The 24,306-nt window shown below is 33.0% G+C and overlaps 2 protein-coding genes across 2 annotated transcripts in view; one reads left to right on the forward strand and one right to left on the reverse strand.

Annotated features, from left to right (window-relative positions):
- Positions 1 to 8,903, forward strand: part of szt2 (SZT2 subunit of KICSTOR complex) — a 110,674-nt gene extending 101,771 nt beyond the window's left edge. Inside the window, 3 exon segments of the mRNA XM_051111345.1 lie at positions 5,221 to 5,334; positions 6,128 to 6,196; positions 7,608 to 8,903. Coding sequence (XP_050967302.1) covers positions 5,221 to 5,334; positions 6,128 to 6,196; positions 7,608 to 7,751 — 327 coding nt within the window. The 3' untranslated portion in view covers positions 7,752 to 8,903.
- On the reverse strand, positions 8,714 to 22,639 carry hyi (hydroxypyruvate isomerase). The gene is made up of 8 exons (XM_051111376.1): positions 22,304 to 22,639; positions 20,993 to 21,104; positions 15,172 to 15,286; positions 13,991 to 14,069; positions 13,852 to 13,901; positions 10,912 to 10,981; positions 9,407 to 9,541; positions 8,714 to 9,151 (listed from the first exon to the last, which is right to left on the reverse strand). Exons 1-8 carry the CDS (start codon positions 22,500 to 22,502, stop codon positions 9,096 to 9,098), a joined length of 816 nt encoding a protein of 271 aa, XP_050967333.1. The 5' UTR covers positions 22,503 to 22,639; the 3' UTR covers positions 8,714 to 9,095.
- Positions 22,640 to 24,306: the final 1,667 nt, after the last annotated feature.

Below are 24,306 nucleotides of genomic sequence, written 5' to 3' on the forward strand. Positions count from 1 at the left end.
TTCATTACATTAAAAATTAAATTAAATTAAACCCTCATTCCTGTCTGTGTGATTATAAATGTCATTAAATTTTAAAATTAAATTAAATTAAATTTAACTTTGTCCCTCTCTGTGTGATTATTAAATTTCAAAAACTAGCAATAAATATTAAATACATTTTTGATTGAATTAGATTGCAGATTTACCCTAAATTAGGTAGCTAGTTTGGGCCCAAATATTGTTAGTTATTGATAACTTGTATTTTGCATGGATTAAATAAAAGTAGTTTGATTTGGTTCTTAAATTAAATTTGGTAACAAGGTTGAATTGTTGACAAATGCAGTAAACATTGTTTAACACTATTGTGGAATATTAATTAACAATATGTTGTATATGTTTTAAAAGTACTCTGCATGTTACTTTTATACTCAGTCCTGACAAAATAGTTCTTGGAATTCAAAAATAAATAAATAAATAATAATAATAATAATAATAATAATAATAATTAATAAATTCAGAATTTAAATAAAATAGAATAAAAAAATTAAACAAAACATTAAATAAAATAAATTGTGATTTGTGTCTCTGAAGCTTTAAAGAGCAATAGGACATCCTGTTCATGGAAAGTGGAGCACTCTCTCTTCCACACTGAAAACCGTGGGAAAATTGCATGTTTTTTTTTTCTTCGTTCTGCAGTTTATTCAGGACGGTTTGATCAGTGGCTGGCTCAGTGCAGTTTGTTTGATATGTGGCTGACAACAGACGAGCTAATGCAGCACTCCGTAGGGAAAAACACAGCCGACTCATCAGCACACCGCAATAAACATCAGCTAATTAGCACAGGAAATCAGCCCTTTAATATTATACTCCGTTCCTTATTTACGCCATAAATTATCCCTCATGGACCAACACACGCAGATTGACACGCCGTTTTTTTCACCAACAGGGTGCTCGTTCGAGATTTGATTACGCAGTGGTAGTTACAGTATATGTATCGCTCATGTCAACAAACATCAACATGTTTGATACGACATGGATTTATGTAGCTTCAGAAATTGAGGATTTGTTATATGGAAGATCAGAACAGTGAAATATAAAGTAAATTAGTTTATTAATAACTGATGTACTACCGTTCAAAAGTTTGGGGACAGTAACATTTTTAAATATATTTGTCTTCTGCTCACCAAGGCTGCATTTATTTGATTAAAAATACAGTAAAATTGAGAAATATTATCACGACTTCAAATAACTTTATTTTATGTGAATATATTGTAAAATGTAATTTATTCCAGTGATCAAAGCTGAATTTTCAGCATCATTACTCCAGTCTTCAGTCACATGATCCTTCAGGAATCATACTAATATGCTGATTTGCTGCTCAAGAAACATTTGTTATTATAAATGATGAAAACAATTGCTTCATATTTTGGTGGAAACCATGGTACTTTTTGTTTTTTAGGATTATTTGTGTCAATAGAAAATATAAAAGATCATTTAAATGAAATATAAATGTTTTCTAACAGAATAAATGTCTTTACTGTCACTTTTGATTAATTTAATGCATGCTAAAAACATGAAAGTGTTCATTTCTTTAACTAACAACAACAAAAAATCCCAAATTGCCCCTAAACTTTTAAAAAGTTGTGTAAACAAACAAATATGTATATGGCACAGAATACATGATACATCCAGTGGAAAAATTGTATTTAAATTTTATATTTAATATATAGTCATATATTTACAATGGCGTTTTAGTGTTTTAGTGCCACGTTAAAAAAAAAAAAAAATCTGAGATTATGGAATTAAATTTGTAATATTTCAAGAATTAAGTAAAAATATTACAGTAGAAATATTACAAGAATAAAGTATTTCAAAAATAACATCAAAATTACGAGAATATAGTTGAAATGTTTTGAGAATAAAGTCAAAATTACGAGAACTAATTCGTAGCATTTACGAGATTAAAGTTGTAATGTTTTGAGATTATATTCTAGTCCATTGTGCATGCAAATGGCCCAGATTTAAATTCTAAAGTCTAAATATGTGAATAAAGTCAAAACATTTCGAGAATAAAGTGGAAATGTTTTGACTTTATTCGCATAATAATTCGACTTTATTCACGTAATATTTCGACTTTATGCTCATAATATTTCGTCTTTATGCTCGTAATATTCAGACTTTATCCACATAATATTTCAACTATATTCACGTAATATTTAGACTTTATTCTCAAATTATTTTGATTTTATTCTCGAAATATATCGACTTTATTCTGGTAATATTTCTATTTTATTTACGTAATATTTTGACTTTATTCACGTAATATTTCAACTTTATTCTCGAAATATTTTTATTTTATTCTCAAAATATATCGACTTTATTCTCGTAATATTTAAATTTTATTCAAGTAACGTTATTCTCGTAGTATTTCGAATTTATTCTTGTAATATTTTGACTTTATTCTCGAAATATTTAGACTTTATTCTCACAATATTTTGATTTTATTCTCAAAATGTATTGACTTTATTCTCTTAGTATTTCAGCTTTATTCTTGTAATTTCGAATTAATTCTTGAAATATTACGATTTTAATCTCCTAATGTTTATTTTTTATCGTGGCACATATGGTTGTATTTATTTATTTACTAATCTAAATTAATAATAAGAGTTTATTCTATTTATTTATTCTAAGGATCAATTTCATTTGTATTTATCCATTTATTTACAGAGTTATTTCTGACTGATATTTCCAATATGATAATGAGGTTGTGGTCAGTTGCTCCTATTGGTTGATCCAACAGGTAGAATTTTGTTACAGTTTTGCAAAACTGAAAAATCATAAAAATCATTCAGTTTCAGTATTTGTTTGGATTCTGAATAGAAACCAGTTCTCTATATATATGTGTGTGTGTGTGTGTGTGTGTGTGTGTGCGCGCTGTATAAAAGCGCTTATATGACCATATTGACTATTTTCCGCTTTCACCTGAAGTTTTCACCTCCTCCTGATCCTCCTCTCCGGGGTTTCTATCGTTTCATTGGCCTCTTCACCTCCGTATCGCACACATCCCCATGCAGCTGAGCTCTGGAGAATGAGATGCAACGTTTCCTCCACCGCTGACGCGTCATACGTGACACGGGCCGTGATGTGCCGCGGGTTCACGGCTGACAAACACGCTCCCGTTCAGAGATTCCCCGTGGACGGCCGTCTCTCCGTACCCGCATATCAATTGCGTTTGATTCCTCGTCTATTGATGCGTGGCACGCTTCTGTATTCCCCTCACGCGTGCAGAATCGCTTAGTCAATGTTAGCGAGCGGGGCCGCTCCTGTGCCACGACTGCTAATGCTAATCTGAGCGCTGCGATGATGTATACCGCTGTCAAAGCCGCACACGCTCACAAAGGAAGTGGAGATGTACTCCTGCTGTGATATCAGACCAGGAGAAACTTGCAGCAAATTACATCTTTTTAAAAATGTACTGCCACAGCCAGACTGTGAAAACTGCCTTCCTGTGGTTTCGCTGACTTGAAGCGTCTGCGGCTCTCGCCGGCAGATCCTGGATGAAATCTGATCTAAAAAATAATAATGCTTTGTGTGCACAGGCCGCGCTAATTTAAAGAGAAATATTCTGCTCCAGTCTTTCAGACCCTCAAAGGCTTTTTAAACAGAATAATCTTTTTCAACTCTTACTCATGTTCATAATGCACATATCATTTTTGTTATGCGTATACTATACGTGTGTCATTTTTATTTTATTTTGCACTTTTGACCATGTTCAATTTTGTTTTTTTTTAGTTACTTATGTTTATCAAGGCAGTATCTATATGATCAAAAATACAGAAAAAATTGTAATTTTGTTAAATATTATTGCAATTTAAAATAACAGTTTTCTATTTTAGTATACTTTTAAATAAAATTTATTTAAAATTTATTTATACTGTGATTTAAAGCTGAATTTTCAGTATCGTTACACATGATCCTCCAGAAATCATTCTGATATGCTGATGAATTATCAGTGTTGGAAACAGTTGTGCTGCTTAATATTTATTGGGACCTGTGAATTTCTTTGAAAAATAAAAAGTTAAAAAGAACAGTGTTTATTCTAAATTTATTTATTTATTTATTTAAAGAAATTAATACTTCAGCAAGGATGTGTTAAATAGAAAAACAGAAAAAAATATAAATACAAAGGATTTATATTTTGAATAAATGCTGTTCTTTTTAAGTCTTTATTCATCAAAGAATCAAAGAAAATAGAATCAGTTTCCAAAAAAATATTAAGCAGCACAACAGTTTTAACACTTATAATAAATCAGAATATTAGAATGATTTCTGAAGGATCATGTGACACTGAAGACTGGAGTAATGGCTGATGAAAATTCAGTGATGTGTCACAGAAATAAATTATTTTTTAAAGTATATTAAAATAGGAAACCAATATTAGAAACTATAATAATATTGCACAATATTACTGTTTCTTCTGTATTTTTAATCAAATAAACACAGCCTTGATGAGCAGAAAAGTCTTCTTTAAAAACATTGAAAATCTTCTGATCCTAAACTTTTGAACGCTTTATATAAATGATTTGTTTATTTAGGCATGTGCTGCTTTAAATGATACTAGGAAACATTTTTATTCAGAAAGTACATTGGAAATAAAAATTAATGTTTATCCTGTAAAAATATAAATTTGTTTAATCAAATATCAATTTGAAAGATTGCATATAATCTTTATATTTAATTTTTGATTCATGTTTTAATTTAATTAGTTTGTAAAATAATATTGTTAAATTACTGTATACAATTCTTTGAAGTATTATAAGTCTAAGAATATAAGAAAATTTTAAATCTTATTCGTAAGTTTGATATGATCTAGCCTTTGATGCTGATATGGTGTAAAACGGTAAAGAAAATCAAGTAAACCTATGCAAACAACAACAACAGTTTTTTTTTATAAGCATTATAAAAGTGCAAAATGAAAATTCTGTCTCTTATGTCAACCCGAGTTTCTTGTTGATAAGATGTTTTAATGTTTTGAAAGTAGTCTCTTTCAAAATTTACTTTAAAAATACAGTAAAAACAGTAATGTGAAATATTATTATAATTAATAATTATTGTTTTCTAGTTTAAGAAAAAATTGAGAATAATCGAATTAAAAAAAAAACAGAATAATTTTAATAAAAGTGCAAAATTAAAAATGATGTCATTCCAAACCCGTCTAAATTTTTGTGATTGTTTTTTTAGGACTGTTTCCTGAATATGAGTCCCGCCTGGTACCAGAGTCTCATCAAAGTTCTGCTGTCCCGCTTCCCACAGAACTGCAGGCACTTTAAAGACGACAGCGGCATACAGTACCTGGTAAGAGATTTCTTCTGCTCACAAAGGCTGCATTTATTTGATTAAAAATACAGAAAAAATGTGTGAAATTGTGAAATATTATTACAATTTAAAATAACTCTTTTCTAATTGAATATATTGTAAAATGTAATTTATTCCTGTGATCAAAGCTGAATTTTCAACATCATCACTCCAGTCTTCAGTGTCACGTGATTTCTCAGAAATCATTGTAATGTGCTGATCTTCAGTGTTCATGTTCAGCTTTGCACATGAAGCAGATCCTCAGGCTGTACAGTCGGTCGTGTCGTGGGTCGTGTGAGATGTTAGTCCCGTTGGCCGTGTCATAGTACATTAAGAGACTGGAAGCGCTGATGGCAAAGCACTCTTGATTCATTATTCTCCTGGAAAGACCTTGAATTCGGTAACTTGAGGCCAGTGAGGCACATGATAAACTGTTACATTATGAGACCTCGGTGCCTGTGAACTAGTTAACATGAGCAAATCCTCCTGATGATAATCATCAGATCCCTAAGTGTGTCTGAAGGCCACTTCATGCTTGATTCTGTAATTGGAGATGTTATTGGCTCATGCAGATTTTCTGAACTGATGATTGTTTCACCCTCCATATACACTAAAACAACACCTGGCTTTGTTTCCTGAGGTCGACGCTGTGTTTCCTAATGCTGAGCAGCAATCCGTGTGAAATGGATTGTGAAGATCAGGATTAAATTTAAAAAGAAACAAACATCTGGAGTCGAGATGTTGAATGTTTAAACGATGTGTTGTTTAGATATAAACTCTCTGTGATTCACAGGCCGTCCTGAACCAGAAGTTCACAGACTGTTTTGTGCTCGTCTTCCTGGACACACAGGCAGGAAAAACTGTGAGTTCACTTTGTATTTTATTTTATTTTATTATTTTAATTTATTTTATTTTATTCCTGGTTTAATAATAACAATAATATTTATACATAATATTACTGTTATTATTAAATAAAATATGGATCTAAAATTATAGAATATTATTATACATTATGTTTTTAAACAAAAATATCATTGCCATAATGCTTTTTTTTATTGTTATTATTATTAATGGTGATTCTTATTATTGACACTAATTTCTCACTATATTACAATCCAGAAGTAATGTAATATAATTATTTTATTATTATTTAAATATTAAATATTTAATTACATTTTTAGTAATAATTTAAAAGCAGTACAACAAAGACTATCATGATGCATAAATTATGCTAAATAACATAGAGTTTGTTTCTTTTTATTATTATTAGCATTATTATTTACCTTTTTGATTGTATTATAGTAATGATTTTTTTTTTTTTTTTTGCTTTATCATAAGAACTGTGATGTGAATATGCTTTTATTGAGCTGCAACATGTACTTTTTATTTATTGATTGATTGATTAAATGATTGATTGACTGATTGGTTGATTATTATTAATATTAATGATTATTCTTATTATTGACGCTAAATTCTCACTATATTACAATCCAGAAATATTGTAATATAATTATTTTATAATTATTTAAATACTAAATATTTAGTTACATTTTTAAATAATTTAAAAGCAGTACAACAAAGACTATCATGATGCATAAATGATGCTAAATAACATTGAGTTTGTATCTTTTTATTATTATTATTTTATTATTATTTACCTTTTTGTTGTGTTATAGTAATGATTCTTTTATTTTATTTATTTTTTGCTTTACCATAAGAACTGGGGTGTGAATATACTTTTATTGAGCTGCAAAGTATAAATGTATTTATTTATTTATTTATTATTATTATAAATGATGATTCTTATTTTTGACACTAAATTCTCACTATATTACAATCCAGAAGTATTGTGATATAATTATTTAAATATTAAATATTTAATTACATTTTAAATAATTTAAAAACAGTACAACAAATACTACCTTGATGCATAAATTATGCTAAATAACATTGAGTTTGTTTCTTTTTATTATTACTATTTTATTATTTACCTTTTTGTTGTATTATAGTAATGATTTATTTTTTTTATTTATTTTTTTTGCTTTACCATAAGAACTGTGATGTGAATATGCTTGTATTGAGCTGCAAAACATACTTTTTTATTTATTTATTACTATTATTATTATTATTATTACTATTATTAAACATACTTTTGATTTCAGGGTGAAATGCGACCTGTTCATGTCAGATGAGATTAATTTATTAATTTTCCTGCACATCAAACATGACCCTACTGTAAATCTCACTGTTTCACTGTCTTCTGCTGTTTCCAGAGTCTGAAGGTTGTTTTCAGGGAGCCGTTGCCTGCGCAGACGCAGTCGAGCAGCAGTCCTCCACCGCAGCTGGTCTCCATGTACCACCATCTGGAGTCCGTCATCAACACCGCCTGCTACAACCTCTGGACGGGCCTGCTGTGAACCAGTGCGTGCGTTTCTGTCCTCGGTGCGTCGGATGGAGTAAAGTATCTGGAATCGGTTTGTGCAAGGATGGAGCTCTGAGCCGCCTGTCGCTCACAGACTGAGACTGAATGCGTCTCGCGTGTGTAATGCTGCTGCGTCGACCAGGTTGCATCCATTCAAGCAATTGCATTGCCAACATTTTGCACAGGAAAACAGCTAAATGTGCCGCCCTGTTGTATGGAGGGCGATTAGCCGGGAGGGTGTATTTATTGCGTGTGAGACTCCGCTGGTTTGCCAAAGCCATACTGTTCTTCTAGTGTTCATTTGTGCTGTGTGCTTTCTCCATCTTTCAGTTTTTGTTTTTGTTTTTTTTAGCCGCATAATGCATCACGTTGTGAAACATTATTGACTGCCGTTTATCCATCCCAAAAGTGCCTTTATTTTATTTCATACGAAACTGATAGGAGCTATTCTATTATATCCACCTTTCAAGATGAATCTCTTAAAGGAACAGTTCATCCAAAAATTTAATTCTGTTATCATTTACTCACCCTCATGTTGTTCCAAACCTGTTTGAGTTTCTTTCTTCTGCTGAGGGTAGAAAATAGTTTGAAGAATGTTGGTAACCAAACAGCTGACGGTACCCATTGACTTCTCTAGTGTGGAAGTCAATGAGTACCGTCAGCTGTTTGGTTACCAACATTCTTCAGACTATCTTCTTTTGTGTTCAAGAGCTAAAATAAACTCATACAGGTTTGAAATAACATGAGGGTGAGTAAATGACATGATTTAATTTTTGGGCGCGCTGTTCCTTTAAATTAATTGCACGGTCTTCATATACCATCAACATTAAGAGCAGGTAACAACTAGTCCTACTAACTAGCACAGCGCTGAGACGACACTGGAAAACCGCTGACACTCATTTCACATGAAGGAAACCAAATGTCTGGGCAAGATTTACCTCCTGTAATGACAGAAACTGAAGAATGAAAATGTTTTACTGTTTTGTTTTCTTGAAGCACACTGGACATTTTTGGAGGAAAGGTTTGTTAAAATGTTCGAATATGAATTAGCAATTCAAATGTGTGAAAATGTCATTTGTACATTATGTATATAGAGGCGGATTTGTAAGAAAAACGCTTAACAATAAATCTTAAATTAAAACATCAAGTGTTCTTCATGTGTGATGCCTTGGACGACAGGAAAATGAATATTTCACACATACTGACAAGTGAAATGTTAAAAGAACAACTGAAAGTGGGAGTCTGTGGGTCAATTTTAAGCTTTAGAAAATTACACTCGTCATTTTAATACTTGATGGTCTTTTAGAAACAGCAGGAATTAATGAAGTGAAATTGGTCATCAGTCGTGGCTCTTCCAGTATCTTCTGAGCCAGTCCAAACCCGCTTCTGTGGAACCTAGACAATCACATTTACAAATATGAACTATCAAAAATGCAATATGAAACACGTCAAGTCAAATATTTAACCATATGTGTAAGTAATATTTATATATCTTTAAGATCTTTTTATATTCATCTTTCTATATTCTATATATCTTAAAAAAAATAGATTTTTTTTTGTGAGCGGTGGACTTGTCAATCCTGCTAATGAAAGCAATGGTGAGTATTCAAATGTTAAAATTGGCATAATGTCAAGTATCCAGTGACTTACGCTGAGGTTTGTATTCGCAGCCGATGTAGCCCTGATAGTCCAGCTCCTCCAGCAGCTTGAAGAGATACGAGAAACTGAGCTCTCCGTCGCTGTCCGGCTCGTGACGGTCAGGAACCTGAGCGATCTGGATGTGACCTGTGACGGCGGTAAAGACGTGAGTTAATTAACAGGTTTTCTTATGTAATGCATGGATGTTTCAGCCCCAATGCAGAGCAGGGCTATTATTCTTAACTAAAACAAAAACAACTGAAATGACACTTAAGAAATTAGACATTACCTGAAATGAAACTAGCATTAACTCAAAATATATATTTTTTAAAAAAGTAATATATTTTATTTCAGCTAATTGCCAATCAACATTTTTTATTTTTTATTTAAGCTGATTTATTTAATAACTAAAACTAAATAAACCTAAAAACTAAGATGTAATAAAAACTATATAGATATTAAAATAATAATAATAATAACAATAATAATAATAAACATAACAAAATTACTAAAACTTTAACCAAAATTCAAATAAAATCTAAAATGTAATTCAAAATATTTAAGAAACCATAGTAGTGTATAAATATATCAAAATAATAATAATAATAATCACAAAAAAACACAACAAAATTACTAGAACTTTAACCAAAATTAAAATAAAATATAAAATATAATTTAATAACAAAAACCATAATAGTATATAAAAAATATATGACTAATATATATATATATATATATATATAGATATATTTTATTTTTTATAATTCAATTAGTAATTTTGTAGTCATTTTAGAAGTTTTTGTTTATATATATTATAAGTTTTACTTGACAGCTAGCTGAATAACTATCTATCTATCTATATATATATATATATATATATATAAAATTATTATTATTTATTTTTTCAGTTAATGTTTATTTATGGAAGCCCGTTTCCGCCACTGAATAAAAAATAAAAATAGGTTTTGTGACTTTTTATCTAAACTCGCATTTCTGAGTTATAAAATCCAATTTTGAGGGAGGAAAAAAGACTGGCATGTTCTCAGAATTGCGAGTTCATATCTCACCATTCTGACTTGATAACTCGCAATTTTGTGTATAAAGTCAGAATTGCCAGATATAAACAATTCTGAGAAAAGAGGCAGAATACTGTGGAAAAAAAAAACATGCAACTGCAAGTTATAAAATCAAAGATAAAGTCAGAATTGTAAGTTTATATCACACAATTCTGACTTGATTTAAACAAATTGCAAGTTTGTATCTCACAATTCTAAGAAAAAAGTCAGAATTGCAAGTTTGTATCATGCAACTCTGAGAAAAAAAAAAAAGTCAGAACTGCAAGAAAAAAAAAAAAAAAAAAAAAAAAAAAATCGCAATGACCTTTTTTCTTTTTTTTTTAATTCAGTGGCGGAAACGGGCTTTCATATTTGTTTCAAGTAGGATTTTTTTTAACTGAAGTTTACTTTCAGTTTTCATTAACTATAATAACCCTGTTTAATTAAGACTCCCACACGTACCCGTCATTGGTAAGTATTTGCGTACATTCTGCGTTAAGTTTCCGTCCATGATCTGCCAGTGAAAGATGTCCTACAGAAGCAGAGAGACAGAGCAGTGATGTTGTTGTGTAATCTGTGTTGTTTTAGACTGCGGTTGATCATCTTTGCTGTGGGTTTTGTTTCGTGTTCCTCAGACGGCGCTGAGCTGGAGACAGAGAGCCGTTCGCAAACACAGCAGCTGCCTAATGCACCGCCGGCCTCCGCAAACTCCCCTCATATCATTTATTCAACACAGGAATCAAAGAGCGCTGAAAGTGATTTTATTATCCCGGAAAAGACAGCATGTGCAGAGCAGCCCGCTCCGTAATAAGATAACTGAAAATGACTTCACGTGATGCTCATTCCTCTCAGCTGCTGCAAACACAACAACAATTAAGGTAAAACGCACAACACGACAGGTTGAAAGAGCAGATGAATAGATTCTCACAGAAAACGTGAGTGCTTTGACTGTGTGCTCTCTGAGCTGTGGAATGTAATGTGATTTCTAGCCCTCTGGTGCTGCTTGTGTGGCTGTCAACCATGACCATTTTTTTCTCCCACTGAAACAAATGTACTTTAGTTTAATAATGTTATTTTAATTTAATATGTATATATATGTGTTTATATATTAGTGGAGTTAGGCAGTAAGCATGAGGCCTTACAACGAATACAGGCAATTCACTCTCAATCCAGAAGGGGGCGCCCATAGTAGTTCAACTCTATTTGATAACCGGCGGCAGAAGAACAGCAAATGCCAGGAGTTGCGCACTTGACAACAAAGCCCACTAGACAGTGACCATGTGCTGATTGTGAACACGGCTCTCACTGACAAAGGAGTGTAACGTTACTTTAAATGCTTGTGCACTCAACTGTCTGCGAAATGGAGCTTTGTGCTCTTGTATCCTACCTTTCTCATTCGGCACAAATCCAAATATTCCATAATATTTCCATATTTGAGATGCATCCAAATGCTAAACTATTATTTATTATGCAAATAACAGACTTTGTACTTTAGTCGCATTCTAAAGGTGAAAGTGAGGCGGGCGCGCTGATGTTTGGTTCACTGTGTTTTATTTTGATAAAGTACCAATTGCACTGTCAAGTTAGCAATGCTAGAAGCCTGGAATGATATGTTTTGTGTTTGTGTGCGCCGGCGCGATTACTTCAACTTTCTTCATACCAGCAACTTAAACAAAAAAAAAAAACATATATAGAATGTCGCTTTCTGCCGTTTGAGTTTCCTTTCTGTCACAAAACTGAACTGAAACTCAGCAAATATAGGCTACGTTACGAGTATTTATTCCTTGTTTGTATAGATGTACTGCAGATTTTATAGCCTATATATGACATTAATTTGATATAATATTTAGTACTTTCACATGTAGGTAGAAAAAATTGTAATTTGTACTACTGTCTGTTTAAAATTAAAAAAATGAAAGAAACCTAGCATGGTATGTTTTTTTTTTTTTTCTCTCTTCTGTTGTACCAAAATCGTATCGTACCGTGAACCTCGAACCGAGGTACGTACCAAGCCGTGACATCTGTATATATATAGTTCTTAATTCTATCTATGGAATAGTTGTGATTCATTTATAACCTGTTAAGCAGGTACGCTTTGAATGGTTTGGAGCACAGACTTTAGTTTAGTCTCTTTTAAAGAAGACACCTAGTAAAAATTACTGCTGAAGTGAAAATCATTTAAAAAAAAAAAGTGAAACTGAAGGGAAAAAAAGTTATAGAAAAATAATTTGCTTATTATGAAAAATGCTCAAAAATGCTATTCTTCAATTTTTTATAAACAGGTTGTGTTCTAAATTTAAAGTTGGTATCTCAGAAAATGAGCTTTCAATAATATTCCTATAGATGAAATTTTAACTGTGAAAAGTACAAGTGTGACTATTTTTTCAGGATTATTTAATCTTTTCAAATACTATCCATGATTTTTTTTTGTACGTGTTTCGCATAGCTAGTGCCAGACCTTTAAGTTTTGTACCATTCTGATGATGAAGTTAAAAAAAAAATAATAATAAAAATAAAAATCGGAAAAAAACAAAAAACAAACAAACAAACAAAAACATTTTTTTGGTCAGAAATAACCAAACAGCACCAGGGTCCAGTTGTTCAAAAGTAATCTGATTGGATTTTGGCCATCGGATTGGATCAAATCTTGAAAATGGGTTGTTCAAAAGAAAAAAAGATTCTGAATTTGGATTAGATCACAAAATCCATTCTTGGTTTTAATCTGGTTTGTGTTGTTTTTTAGTAAGACTGGGATAATTTTGCTCCAAAAAAAAATTGATTATTAGAAGGGTGGATTTCAGGAACAAAAACTTTACAAATAAAATTTTAATACCACATTTTAACATGTCCCCAAACAGCTGTCAATATCAAACAAAAATAGTATATTTAATTGGACCAGTCAGAAGTTATTTGTGTAAATGCAATGCAAAACTAGAATGCAGATTTAAAAATCTTAAAAAGTGTGTATCTGGATCAGGGTGATCCAATCCAATTTTGCTTTGAAAAAATGGCACAAAGTACAATGGGTTACCTGATCCTAGATAGCAAAACATGGGATTTTCAAATCCAGACCATTCTAATCCAAATTAAACTTTTTGAACAACTGGCCTTTGAAAATCATTCAATCAATCACTAAATAAGGAATGAAGATATGCTTTCATGGCATTTTTTCTTATGTTTCTATGTAAGATGTTAGAGCAAATCAAAGATCATCATGGGCCAACTGGTTTGGAATCACCTTCATTAGATTATTTTCAATGATTTTCTGGTGTGAAAAAATACTAATAATTTATGCATCTCAATTAATTTGAGATAGAAGCTTTATGAATTATAATGATGATAATGACTAAAATTAAGCCTTGATTTCAGTTGTAAACTCAAATGTTGTGCCAGTTCACTCACCATCTGCATCCTGATGCTGGGATGAGCGACTCTCTGTAGAATCACTGCAGCTTCAGAAAGACAAAAACATGAATAAATGAATAAATAAATATCTGAAATCAAAATACACATAATCATGCTTGGAAAAAAACATTCTTACCTTGGTGTGGAGAGTCAAGGAAATATCGTGGATCTGTCACCCTAGTGTTGATTGGCTCAATCAATCCCAGAATGCCTTCCTGTACGGGAAAGAAACAGTCACAGCTGATGATAAACAAAATACGCACAACTAACACTGATAGTGAGCCTCATAAACATACACTAGCATTCATTCAAAAGTTTGGAGAGATTAAAATTATTTCATGTTTTTAAAAGACGTCTTTTCAGCTCACCAAGGCTGCATTTATTTGATCAAAAATATAGTAAAAACAGTAAAAATGTGAAATGTTATTACAATTTAAAATAACTCTTTTCTGTGTAAATATCTGTTAAAATGTAATTTATTTCTGTGATCAAAGCTGGATTTTCAGCATCATTACTCCAGTCTGGATTTCTGATTATCAATGTTGAAAACAGCTGTGCTGTTTCATATTTCTGTAAAAACTGATACATTTTATTTTTCTGGATTCTTTCGAGATGCATAAGAACAGCAGTTATTTGAAATAGAAATGTTTTGCAACACTAAATATTAAATGTACAGGTACATTTTTACTATTAGAAGAATGTTGCATGAACAAGCAAACATTAAACTGAATTAACTAGTGATTACCGATCAAATCAGCAGTCTTTGAGAGATTTATTATTTATTAGGCTTTACTTTTTACTACTATTACACATTATTATGACTGCTAGGGATGTTTATTTGAATCTTTACTATGAATTAGCCTGATATATGTGGTCTTGGACCACAAAACCAGTCGGGTATATTTGTAGCAATAGCCAAAAATACATAGTATGGGTCATGTTCCGTAAATATAAACTATAAAAACTTAATTTTTGATTAGTAATATGCATTGCTAAGAACTTCATTTGGACAACTTTAAATGCAATTTTCTTAATATTTAGATTATTTTTTTTTTGCACCCTCAGATTACAGATTTTCAAATAGTTGTATCTCAGGCGAATATTGTCCATCCTAACAAACATACATCAATGGAAAGCTCATTTATTCAGCATCCTGATATAAAAAACTGACCCTTCTGACTGGTTTTGTGGTCCAGAATTACATATCAGAATACTGATAAATACAGAGACTTGTGCGAGCTCTGAACGAAAAACAGCTTAGCAGAAGATCTCCTGAGCTTGTAGTATGCAGTAACGGGGCGGTAGTATGCAGGTCACCTTTGAGAGCACACCTGCAGCATGTTTGAGGTTCTGCACAAAGGTGTCCTCCATCTCCATGGCAACAGCGCAGCGGTCCGCCCCCGCCGGCACCCTCCCCGCCATCAAGTGGATCCTGGAGAGAAACATTAACATGAGTTACTCTCAGCAGAGGTAAAACATCTCGAGATCGCCTGCAAAATCGCAGCTGATGGAGAAAACGAGGTTCCCGTGGAGGACGTGAGCGTGTTAGATCAGACGTTCAGACATCTGGGGCAGCGCTGCACACATGCCAGCCTCCAGGGAGCCTGTTTCAGCGCATTTCTGACTATTTTAGTGAGTAACAGCGTGAACCTTCATGTCTAGACGCTCAAGTTTTGTTCGTACGATGTGAGCTTTAGCGCGTGCTGAGCGGGAGGCCTGTTTTATGCTTTACATGATAAAAATGAAGCTTAGAACTGTGAATATGAATCAGGTTCATGAAATGCTTCGTCCTTGTATTAGCTGCATTATGCATTTTGTGTCCTAATCAGACGCCAAAAGACAAAGCAACAAGCAACAAAAATCATGTGTTTAGATTGCTTACAAATTGTAATCTGTTACTGATTCCAAATTATGTGACAATAATTGTACTCAGTAACATAATCAATTACATTACACATTTTAGTTAATATAATCAGACTACTTTTAGATTACTTTTGACCCAACTCGTTTATCACATTGATTTAAACAGGATAATCTTGTATCATAATGATGTAAAAATCCAAAGAGTGAGAAAATATATTCCTTTTTATTGTAATTAACAATATGAAGTGCATTAAACATTATATTACATCAAGGTTTTCCAAACTGAGGTTCCTAAAGGAAATGCAGGGGCTTTGTGATTAATTAAATCATAAAATAAATCATTTTAAAATAACACACTTAACATATTTTATGTTTACCTGCAAGCCATATGACCAGTGGCGAACCGTGAACATGCAAATGTGATACTTAATTAAAACATTTATTTTAAAATCTCATTTTTTGATTATGACTTCACTTTTTTAACTTTAGTTAGTGTGTAATGTCACTGTTTGAGCACAAACAACATTTGCAAAGTTGTGATGCTCAAATTTCAATGCAAAGGGAGATATTGTCTTTTACAGAATTGCTGATTAACCACCCCTTTAAAGGAGAAGTCCACTTCCAGAACAACAATTTACAAATAATGTACTCACCCCCTTGTCATCCAAGATGTTCATGTCTTTCTGTCTTCAGTTGTAAAGAAATTATGGTTTTTGAGGAAAACATTTCAGGATTTTTCTCCATATAATGGACTTGCCCCATTGTTGCCCTGATTCTGAACTTCCAAAATGTAGTTTAAATGCAGCTTCAAAAGGCTCTAAATGATCCCAGCCGAGGAAGAAGGGTCTTATCTAGCGAAACAATCTGTCATTCGGTTTTTCGAAAAATAAAAATTTGTATACTTTTTAAGCACAAAAGCTCATGTAGCACAGGCTCTGGGATGCGTGTTCTTGAACAATTCTTTCATTTTGAACGAATCTTTCATGTGACTCAGGAAGAACGAGTCGTCTCGGGTAGTGATTCATTCAGTCACACATGTGCAACATCCTATTCTGGTTCTGTACTGGAATTAGTTCACCTGTTTCGAGGGTTTTTCGAGTCGTTCGTTCATCTTATGGGGCTGTCACGTGATGAACGAACGACTCAAGCCCGAAAACTTGTCAGATAAGAGGTGAGGTGAGCTAATCATAGACTAAAGACCCAGGTAAACAATCAATTAATCTTTTCTGTTTCTTATAGCATTATAGTTTTGTCTTGTTTGTAGTGTGATCAACGTTTGTGTAAGCAGTAGATGTGTTAGGGAAGTAACACGTAACATTTTAATTATATTTCGCTAAAATTAGTGAAATGACTCGAAAAAAGATTTGTTCATTTTGCTGAACGAGACTCAAAGGTCCGAGTCGGTAAAATGATCCGAACTTCCCATCACTACTACGAATCACGTCTAAGTTCATCGTCTGTGTACTCCGGCTCAAAAAGGTAGAGAATGGGGAAAAATTCCATCTTATTTTCTCCTACAACTTCAGAATCGTCCGACATCGTTGTACCTTTTTGTTTGTAAACAGCGTTTGACTTACTTGTCTTTGTGCGTTCGCTTTGTAAACACTGGGTCTGTAGTTCCACATGACCTTTCGACATGATTCAATAGTACGTAGTGTCGTGAACGCGCATCCCAGAGCCTGTGCTACACAAGCTTTTGTGCTTAAAGTATACAAATTTTTCGCTAGATAAGACCCTTCTTCCTTGACTGGGATCGTTTAGAGCCTTTGAAGCTGCATTTAAACTACATTTTGGAAGTTCAAAATCGGGGCACCAATGAAGTCCATTATATGAAGAAAAATGCTGAAATGTTTTCCTCAAAAAACAATTTCTTTACGACTGAAGACAGAGAGACATGAACATCTTGGATGACAAGGGGGTGAGTACATTTGTAAATCATTGTTCTGGAAGTAGACTTCAATAAGTATAATTCAAATAAAAATGAATGTGTTCATCAGTAGTTGATGCAATGTTGAAACACTTCTTAAACCTGAAATGATTTTTGTAAATCCATTGGTCAAATGCTGTGTCACTGCCTGACTAATGACTAGTCTATGTGTGAATGTCCACAAAACATGAATTTCTGAGTGTATATAAGCGGTAGATTATTTTAGAAAGGAGATTTTTAAATATAAAAAAGAGGAATTAGAGAAAATCAATAAATGATGAATAATTTATTGCTATTGTGTAAATAATATGTAATCATGTAATCAATAAATAAATATTTTAAAATGTAAATTACTTTAATTACAAGCACTTCATTTTTGGAATCTGCTTATGTAATCCAGAATACATGTAATCAGTTTCCACCACAGAAAAAGATCATTTCTCACAATTCTGAGAATAAAAGTCAGAATTACAAGATATAAACCCAGAACTGTAAAATGTAAACCTGCAATTCTGAAATAGAGAGGTTTACATCTTATAATTATACAATAATTTATTGTCTGAATTGTGCATTTACATCTTACAGTTGTGGCTGTGACTTTTTGTCTCACAGTTCTGACCTTTTCTTGCCGTTCTGATTTATATCTTACAATTCAGACATTTTTCCTCCCATAACAGCAAGTTTATCACAATTGTAAGTTTATATCTCACAATTCTGAAAAAAAAGTCTGAATTGTAAAAAAGTCAAAATCATTAGAAAAAGTCACAATCACCCTCAAAAAACAAAAAAAAAAAAACAATTTCAAAATGTAAACTTGGAATTCTGATTTTTTTTTTTTTTTGTAATTACAACTTTTTATTTCACAATTCTGTCTTTTTCTCTTTAAAACTCCTACAATTATGAGTTTATGAAAAAAACTCAAGTTTAAATTCTAATCTTGCAATTCTGTTTTAATTATTAAAAAAAAAAAAAAAAAAAGGTAATTGTGACTTGTTCCAAGAAGTCAGAATTGCGACGAGGGGAAAAAACTCTAAATCGTGGGACAAAAATATAGACTTTATTCCTGGGCTTCCATACTTCCATGTAAATACAACACCAAACTGTCTCTTTATTTTTGCATCAGGCCAGAATAGCCCTGCCTAAACTGAATTGCAATAGAGTGCTGCATCACCCTGTTTCCTTTAACAAAAACCCAATAGAATTTTTCCACTGGTTTCTGGTTTATTGCAGAAAAGTAGCTCTGTGACCAACAAAAACACAAAACAAAAAACTTACAGACTATACTACAGTTGCATAACTTTAAAGTCAGCATCACTAGACTTCTGACAGCTCCTTCTGTCTTCATTTAAAAACATTTTCCTTGAAATAGTTTACAAGAGTGAGGTTACAAGCATAATGAGGCTATAAAGCAACTAGTAGATGAGTTTCTCTCTTTGGCCTGATGAATTGTAATGTCCCTGACAGCCTCTGTAGTCCCATCTAGATATTTGATAGCAGCCTCCTTTTTCAAGACAAGCAAAAACTTTTAAAATCTCAAAGGTGTATTAATGATGGACTTTATGTTGTAGAATAAAACATGAAAATATTGTTGTTCACCACAGGCCTTATTTCAGGCATTCAGCCAAAAAACCTAAAAAAAAAAAAAAAAAAAAAGACTTAAGGATGATGAAACCGAAGTGCTAAGATGTACTTGTACATTTTGGCTTACAGAAATACATCATCCCTGCAGTACTTCCCTGGACTAAAATCTTGGGGCCTCATTTATCAACATTTTTATCATTGTCCTTATATCGATTTTTTATTGGTTTTGCATAGAAAGCGTCATATACAATTGTGTACAATTGCTTCTTTACAAAAAAAACAGCTCAATCTGACCCTCTGAACCCCTCCAATCCCCCAAGTCCAGGCCACCTTATAATAAAATTGCAATCAAACAAAATAAATAAATACAATTATAATAATAATATAAAACAAAAAATAAATAAATGAATACAAAATACAGATACAGATGTTGTGTGTGCAATATGACAGACTTAAGTAGAGTACCACATAGATCATCAGAGGTTTGAAACTTCAAATTATACCCCAAGTTAAATTCTACTATCTTGAAGTTTTTCTATCAAGCCATCTGCAATAACTTTCCATTCCTCAATGGTTGAGGCTCTAGCTTTATTTATTCTGCCTGTTGAAAGTTCTAACATTAATATATCATGAAACTGAACTAACCAGTGTCGAACAGATAAAGTACGTGGAGTGAGCCATCTCTGAGCAATTATCTTTTTGGCAGATGTTAGTCCTGCCAACCAAATTTTTCTTTGTAGTTCTGTAAAACCTAAACTAGAGTCATCATTTAGAAGAAGTACAACTGGTTGCACCGGTTTATCTTTTCCTATCATATCAGACAGTACTGATGAGGTCTTTCCCCAAAACTCATAGACCTCCTCACATTCCCACACCATATGCATGAATGTTCCCAATTGCTGGTAGGGACAAAAATTACAGTGGGGGCAACATTTTAATTAGAAAGCATTTCTTCGGTGTCCAGTACAATCTATGACAAAATTTAAAATTAATTCATTGGTGGTTTGGATTTTTTGATGCACACGTTGATAAATGAGGGCCCAGGTCTTCATGCTTATTCATAGTAACTTCACATGTTATCGGAAAATATCATAAATATGACTTTCTGAAATTGGACTTGAATGGCCTCTCAAGTCATATTTACAACTAGAAAACTCTGAGACAGTCATGTATATTTACGTATGTAAATAACCATTTGTTGAAAATTGTATATATTGTAAACAGTCAAAATTGCATTTATTTGACCGAAATTTAGGAATCGTGAGCCAGACGAATATCTAGATAGCACAGTGAACGTTTATATGGTTATCCAATGAATGCAATGCAACACATTTTTTTGAAACCCTGCTGGATATTTCCCCAAAAAAAGGCAAGAATAAACACATGAATGGGCCGCCCACAATGACTTTTGTTCTTTCCGACAACACTTGAACACCACAAACTCATAATTACAACTTCAAGTGGGAAGCAGGAGATTTCTGCATTAATATGCATGAAAATCTGCAATTTCTGCAGGTTTTGGCTTTGGATTCCTAATGTTTTCATACTTTCTGAAGGTCTTGAACAAAAAGTAGTTTGACCAATTGCATGCAGGTACGTAATCAACTAATTGTGGTGTGCGAGAAGTGGGGATCTACAGAGAACGGTCAAAGCAATGTGAATACGAGTACATATGATGTATGAGGGCTGTAGAGAGAATGTTAACAGGAAAACAAAGGCAAAACCTGGCAAAGAAATGCTGGCAACGATGTGTAATCACACTAGTACCTCTTGCAGTCCAGTGCTTTGGCGTACTGCACCGCCAGGTCCAAACCCTGCCTGAACTCCTGCTCTCGTCCAGGAACGGCACCCAATCCCAGATCTCCTGCGTTTACATCTCCTGGAGGACAGCAAATAACACAGGAAAAAATGCATTTCTAAAGGTATCATGACATTTCAGGCCATTATGACATTATTGATGCACTGAAATTTTGAATGCCAAGCTATCTAAAAAATGAACATACAGTCAAACCAAAATGTACTCAGGCACCTTCAACATTTCTCACATTATCAGTTTATTCGCTATAGTTTAGAACATGGTAATCAAATGTGACAAGAATTCAGAGTTAAACTGTGTCAGAACAAATTCTTCTTGATAATGTCAGATAACTTAGATAGAAAGGTGTGTAATGGATTACAATCAACCAAAAATTCAGACAACTGTTAGTATGAGAATATTTACACAATTAGCAATACTAATTACAAAGCAATGCTTAATTTTGTTCAGTCTGTGGTAAAACAAACAAACAAACACATAAGCAAAACATGGTCAGGTTAAGGTGTCTGAATAATTTTTGGTCCCAAATTATTGTCAGTTTTTCTGGTTGTCCACTGTATGCAGACTTTTGGGTATAATATGTCACAGTTTACTGTATTTTGCTATCCTCACTTACATAAATGAACTATAGTGCCCTCCACCCACTAGTAAAAAAAAATCTACAATTATATCTGGTGTCTGAATCATTTTTGGTTCGCAGCATATAATTTTACAATACATTTGATGTTTTACAACTAATCCTTATAACAGTATTTATGAATTAACATTGACTACTATATATAAAACCCTAAAGACTGACAACACAAAGACTGAAGTGATCCAAAAAGTCTGCTCCTAAAGTGCTCCAAGCTGAATTAATCGCAGAACATTGTGGAGGAGAAAAAGAGGCATTTCTGCCTTGCAACACTGTTAAATGGTGATTTAGTGTGGTGCAACAAGTCTTACATCAGAGCAGAATTGCATCACATGGGTTCATGCTTCCCCCGTGAGTTGAGAAAGGTCGGATCTATTCCATTAGGCAGTTCTATCTGCATATGAAGCACCATTATATCTGCGACCAATGAACCCAGTGCTATTCTATTCCTGTCAGTGACAAACTCCCTTCGGAGACCTTTAACTGCGAGCAGACAGGTTACAGAACACGACTCATTATCCCACTGCATCTGCAGTTTCCCATTGGCTTTAATATCTATCTATCTATCTATCTATCTATGTTTACGTTTGTCTGTCTGTCATTCACTTCCAGTCTGTTTCTGTCTTACCCGGGGGTGTGTTTATGAGCGCAAATTCGAGTCCCGTTTCATCCTTCACTGTTTTTAACTCTTTCAGGTCAGTGTTGTAAATCCACGCCGCTTCAACCGCCCGGAACCCCGCACTCGCCGCGGCGCGCATCCGCTGCGTGAACTCCGGCAATTCCGTGAAGAGCCATGAAATATTGGCACAAAACTTTAATGGCGGCATTGAAACGCCTGCAGCAGGACAAACACATGCAGCTGAATGATACACAGACAGCAAAACTAATGACTAACTGAATGAGCGAAGTCCAGGGCTTATTGATCAGCCGCTGTCCAAACACGTGTCCAGTGTTTACATCCTCAGCGCTCAGCTGACTGAACACGTGACTCTCTGCGCATGCGCGCTGACGCTTAGATCGATTATGCGTTTACCCAAATTTTATTTAATATTACACATTGTTACATGTAGTTTTATCAGCATTAATACATCTTTTATGCGATTATTGATAATATTCATAATCATTACTGACATTATAATACATGATCTTACTATTTTTTCCACATAGAGGGGACTAATTTGTGACCCTGGACCACAAAAACCAGTCATAAGGGCCATTTTTTAGAAACTGAGATTTGTATTCATACATTATACATCAAGCTGAATAAGTAAGCTTTTCATCGATTGACGACAATATTCGGCCGAGGTACAACTATTTGAAAATCTGAGGATGCAAAAAAATACATAAAAATTTTGAGAAAGTCACCTTTAAAGTTGTCCAAATTAAGTTCTTAGCAATGCATATTACTAATAAATAAATAAAAAAATGATATATTTACGGTAGGACATTTATAAAATATCTTAATGAAACATGACTTTTACTTCATATCCTAATGATTTTTTTTATAGTTTTGACCCATACAATGTATTTTTGGCTATTGCTACAAATATGCCTGTGTTACTTAAGACTGGGTTTGTGGTCCAGGATCACATTTTGTCACACTTTAGGGAATATTTTTTAAAGGAACCTTTGCACAGACAAAAACCTTAAAGCCTTGACTGCAAAATAATAATAATAATAAACAATAATTAAAAGAAAAATCTAATAAAATACACACACACACACACACACACAAAGTTTAGAGAATAGATTTCACACAAATTATTCTAATTTAAGGTAAGTAGATGTTTGAAAGCAACATATTAAACCAATGCCAGAGAAAAGAACTATTTGTGTTGCTGGACTTTAACTCACAATCTTATAAGTACTGAAAATGTATTTAAAAATAATAATAATAATAATAAAAGACACCTGTAGGATATTTTTTATTATGAATATTGCCAGGTTTTAGATTTGACTTACTAAATTTTGACATTTAGAAACATCTTTGTCTTTTTTCTTTGTCTGTATCTTGTAAAATAGCTTCAACAATATTGCTTTAATGATTTTAAAAGTCATTACCTTTGAATTTCAAGGCTGACAGAGATAAAACGTGTTCACAGGATCATTTGAATGTGAGATACAGGAGAAACGGTGGTGCTGAGAGCAATGTTCCCGTATGTTTGAAGATGATAACAATGAGCAATGAAGGAAGCGCTGAAAGTGCAAATGCTTTCTGCTTGGCTGGCGTATATGCCTCATGCATGATGTATCGACAGTATTCATAAATGGATACCCAGCCATCCAGTTTTAAATCGCTGTATCTCACAGAAGTACATGCACATATACTGTATACAGAGCCATTGTCATGTGTGACACGATCTGACCCTCTAGGATTTGGTGGTCACATATGTTAACATTCCTTTTTTTCTTTTTTTTTTTTTTTTTTTTTTTTTCACATGCTATTAAAGGAGAAGTCTACTTCCAGAACACTTTTTAACTGCATTTTGGAAGTTCAAACTCAGGGCACCATATCAGTCCATTATATGGAGAAAAATGCAGAAATGTTTTCCTCAAAAAACAATTTCTTTACGACTGAAGAAAGAAAGACATGAATATCTTGGATGACAAGGGGGTGAGTACAATATCTGT

This window comes from Labeo rohita, chromosome 6 (assembly GCF_022985175.1).
Source record: "Labeo rohita strain BAU-BD-2019 chromosome 6, IGBB_LRoh.1.0, whole genome shotgun sequence".
Lineage (NCBI taxonomy): Eukaryota > Metazoa > Chordata > Actinopteri > Cypriniformes > Cyprinidae > Labeo > Labeo rohita.

Coding starts and splice junctions, on each gene's coding strand:
- hyi (XM_051111376.1), bottom strand. CDS start 22,502: ATGCCGCCATTAAAGTTTTGTGCCAATATTTCATGGCTCTTCACGGAA. Junction 10,982..13,851: donor CCAGCATCAGGATGCAGATG/GTGAGTGAACTG, acceptor CTGCTTCTGTAG/GACATCTTTCACTGGCAGAT. Junction 9,152..9,406: donor CTGCGAATACAAACCTCAGC/GTAAGTCACTGG, acceptor GTGATTGTCTAG/GTTCCACAGAAGCGGGTTTG.